A 12422-nucleotide genomic window follows, 5' to 3' on the forward strand; every position below is an offset into this window, starting at 1 on the left:
CTGTTGAAGTAAAGAATAAGAGTTTCAGTTTTAGTCCTATGGAACCAATTGTAAGAAGTTCCATAAGGATGGAGAAACTGACTTTTGCAAACCAGCCAGCATTTATATTTGGGAGTGGGAGAGTGTCTAGAAAAATCAAGATTAATACAATCTACAAGTATGAGACACTTGTGTTTCGACTTTTCTCTAGCAAAGAGGAAGGAGACAATGCACATTTGAAAGGCATTCTAGATTGAGGAAAGAGCATGTGCCCCTGCATGATGTGTGGAAGTGGCCAGGACAACTAGTCAAAGTAAAAGGTAAGTAAAATCTCCAAGGTAATACTCAAAGTAATTTTGGGGGGCATATTATTGTTTAAAATGAGGTACAACAAAGCAGGCATTGCTTGACAACTTGTTACTTCATTTAAAAAAATTCTATTTCCTTCCTCTTTTAAATTTTATATGTACAACTCTTAGTGGTTTTTAAATCGGAATTTTAATTGAGTATTTTCAGTTTATGAATTATCCTGTGTATCACATATACAAGTAAAACACTCTATAAAATCTCTTAAATAGTTAAAACTTGATCTTTAAGACAGGAGAATAATTGTAATAGCATCACAAGATAAATACAATAAAATTCCTCTCGGGGTAAAATTAAAAAGTCATCACTATTTGATATACTGTTATTGTCTAATAGAACTAACTATATGATAATCAGAAATAGTTCATGCAAAATCCTCCCTCCTAACTTTGATTTTTTTTTTCTTTCCTTTTTCAAGGGTTTTGTCTCAGAACCGGGCTCCTGAACTAGAACTAAGTTCATTCTCATTTGAGCTTAATTTTCTCCCAGTTGCTTTCCCCTAATGAGACCCTGGCGTGTCTTTCCTGGTAAAACCGTCACTGATCTTCCCCGGCCCTTCCTGCACGCTGCCCTGTCACCTGGGCCGCGCCTCCGGGTGCATTTCCAGGTGTCTGCACCCCGTCCTCCCATCCCCTGGCTCAGCTCTGTTCCGTGGGTGCCCAGGGGACGAGGTGCTAGCGGGCGGTTCAGGGCCTGTCACAGCCTTTGGTGAGAAGCAGAGATGACGTGTGCCCTTCACGGCCCGGCTGCAGCCATGCCCACAGGTGGGCGACACCCCGCTTCCTTCCCTGGCCTCCACCTGCCCGCCCGCTTCCGTGCGGCCTCCGCGTCTGCACCTGCCCCTCGACCCCGGTCTGGCGTGGGCCTGGAAGCCGGGCCGGCTGCCGCCTCTCCCGCCCCACAGCGCCCCCTGGACCCGCTCTCAGCCCCGAGCCCGGCTCCGGCTCGCCCACCGCTCCGGGCCCCGGGAGCCCGCGGGCCGGACAGCAGCGGCTGGTTCAGAACCCTCTCCCCACGCACGAGACTGAGGCGTGGAACAAAGAACACCCACGGAAAACGGGATTTCGAACGCGCCGAAGAAGATTCTGGAGTCTGGCGTGCTGCCCGCCGTTGCTCAGGGTGCCCCACGTGCCCCTGGTCCCCTCCGCGCCGCCCGGTCCCACCCTGATAGCCCTCCCCGCCCCGGGAAGCAGGGTCCCCCGACAATGGGCCCGCCCCGCCCTCTCCTGGCCCCGCCTCCAGCTCACCTGCTGGGCCCTCATTCCCCCCTCAGCATCCAGTGCTGCTTGGATCTTTTCATTTGGTTTCTAGAACACGACTCAACACCCAATGTCTGCCGGATCCATCATTAGTTCCGCAACCAAAGAATACATCCTGTTAGTTTAAGTTTTGGTTAGTGAGTCAAGCACCTGTGAATAAGTAATAATCCTTATTTATTTGAGGAACTTGTCAGCAGACTTACACAATTCCAGGGACTGTGGCAGCCACGTGACGGTGATGAAAGCATGAATACAGCGCAGCCCATGCGGCTGTTAAGTAGACATTAATAATAAGCTGTTATGATGAAATGAAATGACACATTTTAATAGTGCTTAATGTCATTCCTGCTATAAAGTGCTAAAACATGAATTGTTATAATTAAAATTTTTTTGTTCAATAACAGTTTGAAAGTGCATCCACTGCCAACTTTGCCTTATTTTTTTTTGAATGGGAAACGGTTGATTTATTTTTATTTTTTTAAATGAAATTAAAAATTTTACAAGCAAAAAAAAATTTTAACCATAATAGGATAATCTATATTATTTTATTTGAAAGGTAGTATAGCATGGTGGCAAGAAATCTAGATCAAAGTGGGAAATGTGGTGGAGTCCTATCTCGGCTGCCTACTAGTTAGTAAAGTTGGGAAGGTTGAGTAATCTCCTTTTTCACGTTTAAAATAAGTATACTAAATAACAGAGCTAACATTTTAAGATTTTAAACTAGTCTTATAATAAAACATTGCATATCAAAATGTTTTGAAAATGTCCTTCGTCATGTTCTTTACCTTATTAATTTCACAAAAGTCATGCACTTACATATATTTTAATTTTTAAAAATCTTTTGAGAGCTCTCTCTGTGTACATTTATATGTATATATGTATAATGAGAGAGGAGAGAGTGATCATATATACATACATTATCTCTTAAGAGTTGGAACTTGAAACTCTGGCTTCGCAAGTTAGCTTTCCTTGACATTAGTAATAGCACATAGGAATATTGAAAATGATTGGAAATGGCCTTTTGAATTGCCAGTTCTATCCAATTAGCATCCACTAATCACATCAATCATCAGTGATCTACTCTTTCTTGCTCTCTGCTTCTGTTAACACTTGGAACCATGCTGGCCTCTTGTGGCATTTGTTAAAGCTGTTCGATATATATCTCTCCTGCTCTCTCTATTATCAGCTTCTTGGGGGAAGAGAAAACTTGAACACACATACACACATACACACACATAAATATATGTATGTTTATGGAGAAATATGTATATTTCTTCATAGTGCCTAGCATAGTCAGAATACATAGACATAAACCAACACACCAGAAATAAATCAGGAGAATTTAGCTTGAATTTTCTAATTAGAAATGAATCACAAAATTCTCTTCCAGTTTTTAGACGTTAGCATTTTTTTTTTACAGAATCCTGATGAGTTCAAAATATGTCTGTCAATGAGGAACTATCTGAGCTTCCCATAATTTCATCTTTAAAAAGGGAATGCCTTTCATAGTTTTCAGAGTTTTATTCATCAAATATTATCTGATTTAGAAACAAAAGATTCATTGAATATTTGCTCAGAAACAGCCTGGAAAACCATAAAAGAAAAAGAACTTACTTTATTATGTCATACTAACAAAGGGGACATAAAGAAAGTAATCTTAGAATCCATTAAAATGTACCTTGGTTTGGAAAATAAACACATATGTACCTACACAATGGAAAAAAATAATTATAAGCTCCTGATTTATGTATGTAAGGATTTTAAGGTGAGCTACACATTGATGGTTATTACGTTACACGCAACTTCACTTATTTTTTTTTAAATTAATTAATTTATTTTTTTTATTCATTTTTAGAGAGGAGAGAGAGACAGAGAGAGAGAAGGGGGGAGGAGCTGGAAGCATCAACTCCCATATGTGCCTTGACCAAGCAAGCCCAGGGCTTTGAACCGGCAACCTCAGCGTTTCCAGGTTGACGCTTTACCCACTGCGCCACCACAGGTCAGGCACAACTTCACTTATTAATTCATTCTAAAGTATTTGTTAAGTACTTGCAAGGTACCGGCTACTGAGGGTCTAGACCAGTGGTAGTCAACCTGGTCCCTACTGCCCACAAGTGGGCGTTCCAGCTTTCATGGTGGGTGGTAGCGGAGCAACCAAAGTATAAATAAAACGATAGATTTAACTATAGTGAGTTGTTTTATAAAGATATATTCTGCCAAACTTAGTGAAAATCCGACATAAAGTACTTGGTAAGTAATTATTATTATATGCTTTAACTTGCTGTAACTCTGCTTTATAAATTTTATAAAGTAAAGTTACTTCCCTACTTTATAAATCACCATTACTGTGGAACCGGTGAGTGGTTAGAAAATTTTACTACTAACAGAGATACAAAAGTGGGCGGTAGGTATAAAAAGGTTGACTACCCCTGGTCTAGACTCTAAGGAGAGCAAGACAAGAAAGTAACTCTCCAGCTTTGGAGTGATAGTCTCAGAGGTTTGCCTTTTTAAGACCATTGGCACTTACCTGTCTGCTTTTTCAAGAAAACTTATTGAGCACCAACCATCCCGGGATCAATGAGAACACTAGGAATAAACAGACATGGCTCCTGACCCTAGAGGACTTACAATTTAGAGATGGAAAGGAAATAATTAACAAACAAGTAAATGACAGATAAGTAAAAACTGTACTAAGTACAAAGAACGAAACAAGAATCTATGATACTGATTTAAAAAGTGAATGGCACACACATAATCAACAGTTCAAACGCTATAGAAATGTTTACCTGAAACCTAGGTACTTTTATTGATCAATGTCACCCCATTAAATTTAATTTCTAAATAAATGTTTTAAAAAGTGAATGGGAGTCACTTTAGATATAGTGATATCTTATCCCTGGGCAGATAAGATGAAAGTGAGGCCAGAAAGCTAGCTGTGGGCAATGGATAAATGCGAGGCTGCCCTTTGTACTTCCTGCTTGCTCTCCTGACACACTTGTCTCTGCTCTAGTTTACCTCTCTATCTGATTCCCTTATTTCAATATCTGCTTCCGAGCCATATTGTTTTGGCTTCACCTGCAACTTCAGTTCCCAGTTCTGTGGCTCCCTGGCTCTCAGCATCACTTGCAGTAATTAGGTAATTAGGTAAAAGTCACTCTGTGCACCAGGTCTGTGACCCAATGGAACTATGTTGGTTGGACTCACTCCCATCCTTCCCCACATGGAGAGTGGAATTTGGACATGAAAAACTAAAGTATTTGACTGGCTAAAACTTAAAGCCTAGCTGAACACTGGCAAAATATCTTCTAGCTAATTTTAGAGGGGGGTTTGATTGAAAGATTTTTATGGCTGGACCTGGATTGTAAAAAAAAGTTGATGAAGAAAAATCCAACATCAAATCCTTCCTTAGAAAAGGCAAAATGTGTCTGGAAGTGCCAGACTCAAAAGCTTCTGACCAGAACTGGCTAAATAATTTGTAGGGCCCTGTACAAAATGAAACTGTGTTAAAAAAAGTATTAAGAATTTTAGGACAGAACAGCAGAACATTAAACCAAGTGTGGGTTGTTCTATGTGCAGGGCTCTGTGTTACTACACACACCCATGAAGCGGTCCTGTCTCTGACTCCTGCATTCTCACCCCATGGGCTCTTTCCCTTCTTCCAGATCCCCTGTTGTTTGTCTGTGTGACTTGGAAGTTTAGGGGCTTTAATGTGTGTGATGATAATGCTTGAGGTGCAGAGGTAGACAGGAGCAGCGCCCCCTGTTGACTGCAACAAGCCATTGCATAGCTCCTGGAAGCATCAGCTAGGACCTTTTTTGTACTTTGTCATCAATAGTCACTGTTTGTGAACCAGTGTAAACAGTTCTTTAAAAGTGAGCCTAGAAAATACTATGTCAGTGAGCTATTCAAAAGGATCTGGGCAAATGTGGTGATTCCAAACGTTTCTTTGTTTGGGTCAGGGGAGGAAACTTGTCTTTCTGAGGGTTACGTTTAATGGAGTAAGGGAGACAGGAGGTAAGGCAGGCTGAAGATCACCAAGGCAATTACTTTGCATGTTCCCACTCAACACACATGTCAAAGATCTATGCTTGGGATACTGATCAAAAGTGTGACCTCTCAAAGCTAGAATTCCCGCCTTTAAATTCTGGTTCTGCCACCTTTTAGCTATAGGATCTTGAGGGAATTACTTCACCTCTCCAAACCTTAGTTTCCACATTTAGGGGTTCTATTGTAGGAATAACACATGGCTGAATAAAGATGGCACAGATAAATAAAGGGCCTGAAGAACAGCAAGTGTTCAGTAACTGTTTGCTAGTGGGATCCTCATTACCAGTAGTTCCTGAAATGTTGGTATGTTACCATCATCATCTAGTTCATTGTTTTGGACCACTGAACAGATTGTCCCAGGAATTTGCCTACTCTGTTTATGCAGTCCCTGGTGATCAACAGCACACAGACACCCATTCCCTGCCACACCATTTCTGCTTATAAACCTCTGCAAGAGTTTCTCCGAAGCACGCACAAACAAGTAGCGCTGGTAAGTCACAGGGTGTATGCTTACTCAGTACCATTAAATGATGCTACATTGCTCTCCAGAAGGGCTGTCGCAGTTTCTACTGTCACCACACTGAGGCAGGGCGATGAAGGCCCGGGCGTCTCGGGATGACTCAGGACCATGCTGAAGGGCCCTTCCAAATCCATAACTCCCTGTGGGGTCAGCCAATGCTTTCCTGGGCCTGCCTTCATCTTGGCTACTTGCTCTGCCCCCTCCTATTTCCTTCTCCTTGCTGCACATGCTGTTCCCAGGGGCACTCCCTAATAAAAACTCGGCATGCTAAACCCTGCTTCCTAGAGAACGCAACTGGAGATTCCATGCTGCTTTTCAACCAAATTTGAAAACACAAATAACTCAATATAATTAGATTATGTGAACTTATTGGCATATTCCAGGGGTAGTCAACCATTTTATACCTATGGCCCACTTTTGTATCTCTGTTAGTAGTAAAGTTTTCTAACCGCCCACCGGTTCCACAGTAATGGTGATTTATAAAGTAGGGAAGTAACTTTACTTTATAAAATTTATAAAGTAGAGTTACAGCAAGTTAAAGCATATAATAATAATTACTTACCAAGTACTTTATGTCGAATTTTCACTAAGTTTGGCAGAATAAATCTTTATAAAACAACTCACTATAGTTAAATCTATCGTTTTATTTATACTTTGGTTGCTCCGCTACCACCCACCATGAAAGCTGGAATGCCCACTAGTGGGCGGTAGGGACCAGGTTGACTACCACTGGCATATTCAATCTCAGTAAATGGATATAGCACACCGATGAGAAGGCCACCTAATTTCTTTGCACTATTAAAAGTATTGGTTTAAGGAAAATACATTCTGTTCTACATTTACTTCTGATTTCTCTGTTAAAAAAATATTAGTTACTTCTCTCCTGCCAGTTTAGTAAAGGAAATAAAATACTGAAGGGCAGCAGAATATGCCACCCCAAATTACACCAACCCAAAATATGCCTCTTTGGTATCAGGATTATTTTGAGCTGATTATTTTGAGAAACTGCAGACACGTACAAAGCTCTGAGAACAAGAGTACAAGTTAACCTTTTGAAAGTATCATTTACATTAGAAAGGGGTCCTGGACCAGGAAAGAGCTTTATCAGGGGTAAGGTCACCTGAGAGACTTATCTACCTGGCAAGGCAACCTTTGTTTACCAATCACTTTGTTTTCTCTTTTTAGCTTCCCATAACTTGCCTTCCTCCCCGTGGGAACCCTCGAGCCCTATCCCTTTCCTTAGCCCACCGTGGTATATAAGCCTAAATCTTCTGGCCGCCTGAAGTTGGGCTCCTAAAATCATAATTAAAATTGTTTTGTTCTCTGCAATTTAGTTTTTAGACCCATAAAGTTTCTTCACAGAACCTAGAAGAGTAGAAGAGAAAAATATTCCTCCTCTACAATATTCATTTGTAAAAACTGAAATTCATTATAATGACTCTTCTACAAGTCAATGAATTGTATTTCTGATGCTGATCTGAATGTAGTCCATTATTTAGACTCAGTAGAAATGCTCATCAGAGAATAGTAGGTTAATGGAACTAAGGATTAGTAAATATCATTTTGCAGTTGAACCCATTTCAGAACCACTCAGAAATTTATCTTATTGGCGGCTTACAAGTGATTTTTAGGCAATCAGTTCACTTCTTAGGCTAATTTGGTGTTGCTAAGAGATAAATTGAGGCATATTAAAAATTTTAAGAATTTTCTTGAGCAAAAATCAATTCCACAGGCAATGCCAAACCAGAAGGGATAGGAGGGTTCTGTCACCAGGAGCCAGGGAGAGATTTTATAGAGAAAGGTGATGGCAAAGCAAGGACAAATTGATTGGCTGTAGCTCAAAGCCTAGTTAACTGTGATTGGTTGTTCTTAGAGTTTGATTTCTTAACCTTGAGGCATTTACAGGCTTAGTGTTTGGCTTGTTTACATAGGCTACTATGGCATTTAAGCCACCTCAGTCTAATGCAGAAGTCCCCAAACTTTTTACACAGGGGGCCAGTTCACTGTCCCTTAGACCGTTGGAGGGCCGGACTATAAAAAAAAAACACTATAAACAAATCCCTATGCATACTGCACATATCTTATTTTAAAGTAAAAAAACAAAACGGGAACAAATACAATATTTAAAATAAAGAACAAGTAAATTTAAATCAACAAACTGACCAGTATTTCAATGGGAACTATGGGCCTGCTTTTGGCTAATGAGATGGTCAATGTCCAGTTCCGTATTTGTCACTGCTAGCCATAACAAGTGATATGACACGCTTCCGGAACCCGCGTCACCAGAAATAGTACTGTATTTGAGCTACGCTGTGCTTTAGGGCGCTGCCACCTACAGCACTGTATGCATCCTCATCCTGTGCTCCTCTCACTGACCACCAATGAAAGAGGTGCCCCTTCCGGAAGTGCAGTGGGGGCTGGATAAATGGCCTTAGGGGACCGCATGCGGCCCGCGGGCCATAGTGTGGGGACCCCTGGTCTAATGGCTTCCTTGTTTAATTAATTTAACAGTAGAACAGGACTTTTACCAGTATTATGTGACTATGAGGATGAGTCAACGATTGTACATCAAAGCCTTTAGAGGTAAACAGATGAGGTGCTTTCTAGGAAATTTCAGTCTGAGCCCAGAGAAATTTCTATGCCCTTGCACCCTGTTTCTAGTGCTTGTTCAGTATATTACAGCAAAATGTAACCAGTCCGGAAATTGAGAAAACAAAACCACTAAGGAGCAAGCTGCCCACTCTGCCTACCCCAGCTGCCTGGCCCACATCACAAATCTAAACCTGAGTTAGCCTGCACTGGAAAAAAACAAAACACCTAAAAGGAAACCTAACGGGGACTGCCAGTCATCTTCCAACCCAACTATAGCTAGCTCGCCTCGCCCTGGAGAGTAGGACCTGCTGGCCCTAGAAGGAAAACCCTCACCTCCCGGACACCCTGCCCTTCCTGCACCCTCTGCCGCTCTAGGAAACTTGCTCTTGCCCCAAACCCCTCCGGCAGAGCGCCCACTGCTTGGGAGGCACTGTATACCCCCAATCCACGAATTGTTTTTCCTTGAATAAAAAACATTAAATTGTGTTAGTTTTGCCACTGGGCACTTCGTATGTATTAAGACTCATCACTTAGTGTGGTCGATGAAAAAATGACCAGAAATTTACAGGGACTCCTGTCTTCAAGAGGTGGTGAGTCTATTTCTTTATCCCTTCAATGTCAGAAAAAGGGGTGTCATAAGACTTTCCAGCTTCCACCTCAAGGAGCTTTGCACATTTCACTGTCATATTTGTCCACTTCCATTGGAGAGGCCAGCAGCTTACCAAGTGCCCGACAGGCAATCGTGTCCATCCTAGATCACCCAGCGCCAGCCAAGCCGTCAGCCAACAGCCGATGACTGAATGAGTGGGTGCGCCCAGCTGAAATAGGCGGAAAAGCTGCCAGGCTGGGTTCTGCCCAAATAGCCAACCCACCAACTGTGAGCTCGTAAATGGTGGTTGTTTTAAGCCATCGAGTTTTGGAATGGTATTTTAGGTAGCAAAGACTGAGTAACTGCTATTATTTGAAACAGGATGAGCATGATCTATCTGCCATGGGAAGGAGATGGACTTAAACATTTTTTTATTGCCATTTTTCAGATATAATACTCTTTCAAGTTAAGTAAATGATAGCTTTCTGAATCTGATGCAGACAGTGGGATAACTCAGGAGGCTGAGGCATGAGACTGTCAAACCTGAACTAAAGGGTGGGAGGGAGGATGTTAATAAGGGAATAGGTTAATGGGTATTTCAGAGACTTCCGCATCACATTTCTGAGCAGGGCTACTGATGGCATGTTCATTTCACAAAGGTTCCTGCTCTTGTGAATAATTATAGATTTGTGTGCCAGTGATTACCATGAACAATCCCAATAATAGAAGCTGCTGGAAAAATCCTAAAGTCTGCAATACCTTGGGTTTAACCCTTCAAATCACTGCTTATAGGAGTGATGACAACAACTGAAATAAATCTGAATATACAAAATTTCAATGAAAGTTAAACAAAATGATAGGAACAACAAAATGTGAAACCCCTGAGAGAAAAAACATAAACCTCACAACCTAGAACCCTCTGCATTTTGATTTTTGGGAGAGAGAGGTATGCGATAGGAGCATATTTCAATAGAAATTTAACATATGTTATGTCATTTTATAACCCTAAGATAATAAACCTTGATTACAGAAAATGCAGGAAATTAAATCAAACTAAAAAATAGGAAATTTCAAACACCCACATTCTTACCTGCAGAGGTAACCATTATTAACATTTTGATATCTATACCATAAATCGTTCATGTAACACACCACATACATATGCAAACGTTCATAGAGTTTAAATGAGGAAAGAACACAGAACTTTTAAGGAAGAGATAAAAGTTTTAGTTCCAGCTATTCTAACTAGTTGCATGGCCCTAGTCAAGTTAATTAAGTTTCCCCATTTCAACCCTGATAGACGAATGATAAGTCTTTTAGCTACTTCCTAGGTAAATTAGAAAATAAATTTTATGTGAAGACCCTTGGCTAAAGTTAGTAAAGAAATGCAAGCTAACATCCCTGTGTAAGGTGTTGTCATTTTAATTTTGCCTTAATATTTGGTTGTCATTTAAAATATTTAAACTTTTAGATGACATACTTTTAGGACTACAAAATCAGTAGTCATATGTCAATTAAAATATTAAAGCCCATAACTACAAGGAATTTATTAACCTATGTTGTCATATATTATAATAAGAACTTCTAAAAATACAGGTAAGATATCACGAAAATATCCTTACGGTAGTTTAGGAGTTCCTGACCACAGTTCTTGTCTGGCATGCACTGCTTCCGACGTTCAGAGATTCAAACTGTTCCTAGACTCTGTCAGACAGATTTGGCAGCTGGTCCATGTGTCAGTCAGTCATTCCATGGGACAGATTAAGCTTCTCATTCTCATCATCTGTGATTATACCTAACTTCTCACATATGTGCTCTTCCAAGGTAGGTAAGAGGCAGGAAACTCCAATACCCTCACTTGCATCCAAACCATCAAAAATACTGATTTTCTGCGTGACATTTAGCCCAGAATCACCAACTTTTCCTTTGATTTTACTTGATGCACTGTGCTGATTTTCTAAGAGTCTCAATTCTTCCTGAAACTCATTCTTCTTGCCACACTAAGTAGTGATGTGGGGCTCTTGGTAGGTGAAAAACTTACTATGGTAAATTAAACATAAATTAAGATGACTCGTAAGTAAATAATTTAACTTTTCGAGGGTTAATCCCCAAAAAAGGCCATTTTATCATATACTTCAGTCAGCTAAAACTGACTAGATGTAAACAACAAAAACACACTCTGGTCTACACTCTTTGGCTGTGCCACCAGGGAAAACTGGCTGGATTCCATTTCTAGCCTGGTGGTCCGGTACCAACAGCCTAGACTTGGCAAGCGGTTGACTCCTCTTTCCACATGTTGACCCTAGGAATCGCCTGCTTTCCAACACGAATTCCTTCGATAAACCTCAAAAAGGGTCAATTCAGAGTGTAATACACTTAAAAAGAAGCAGAGCATAGATGTCTGTTTAATACCAAAAGGCACAGGGAAAATGAAGCGAAGGATGAAAATCTGGAATGAAAACAGAAGAAACTTCTTCCCTTAGAAAAGATTCTAATAGCCTTAGCCTGGCTGGATGTCAACCTGACCTGCGTTCTCTGAAACTCGGAGTGTCCTTGTCTGTGGAGGTAGCTGCCCATCCCCACACACAAACACAAGGATGAATGTGGAAGCCTGACCCAAGGCACATGTGATCCTTTCTCCTGAACTTTGAAATGAATATTCAGACATCACTGATATTCTCTTGGAGTGGAGGCTGCCTCTTTCTTCCAATTGCACTGGGGGCAAAGAGAGGGAGACAGAGAGAGAGAAGGAGAGAGAGAGGGAGAGAGAGAGAGAGAGAGAGAGAGAACAAGCACTGAGGCTGGAACCAAACAATGGAATGAAATTTCTTAAAGGATTTTGACATCTTTTCAATTTCTTGTTTCAATTCTTCAGTCCTGTTCTTGGATTCTGTGAGATATCATCGTGACTTTACAGACAAATGCTTCTTTTTTCTGAAGCCAGCCTTTGGTTTCTGTTACTTGTCATCAGGAATTTAAGCTGAAACAAAGGACCACCAGCGAGGTAAGATAAGCGGGAAGGAAGGAAAAGACATATAAAGAGATCAAATATAATTCCTGGTTTCAGGGA

At 40.9% G+C, this 12422-nt stretch overlaps 1 protein-coding gene across 3 annotated transcripts in view; it reads right to left on the reverse strand.

The window, feature by feature from the left end:
• CCDC152 (coiled-coil domain containing 152) overlaps positions 1-1763 on the reverse strand; it is a 46017-nt gene extending 44254 nt beyond the window's left edge. Inside the window, exon 1 of one of the 3 annotated variants that reach the window (XM_066378309.1) lies at positions 1593-1763. Coding sequence is in view for 1 of the 3 variants with exons in the window: in XM_066378289.1 (XP_066234386.1) it covers positions 924-946 (23 nt within the window). In the remaining 2 variants the exon portion in view is untranslated. Of the gene's footprint in view, positions 1-923; positions 982-1396; positions 1506-1592 lie in introns of those variants that run through there. The other 2 variants (XM_066378300.1, XM_066378289.1) reach the window with 2 other exon arrangements.
• Positions 1764-12422: the final 10659 nt, after the last annotated feature.

This window comes from Saccopteryx leptura, chromosome 1, assembly GCF_036850995.1.
Source record: "Saccopteryx leptura isolate mSacLep1 chromosome 1, mSacLep1_pri_phased_curated, whole genome shotgun sequence".
Taxonomy (NCBI): Eukaryota; Metazoa; Chordata; class Mammalia; order Chiroptera; family Emballonuridae; genus Saccopteryx; species Saccopteryx leptura.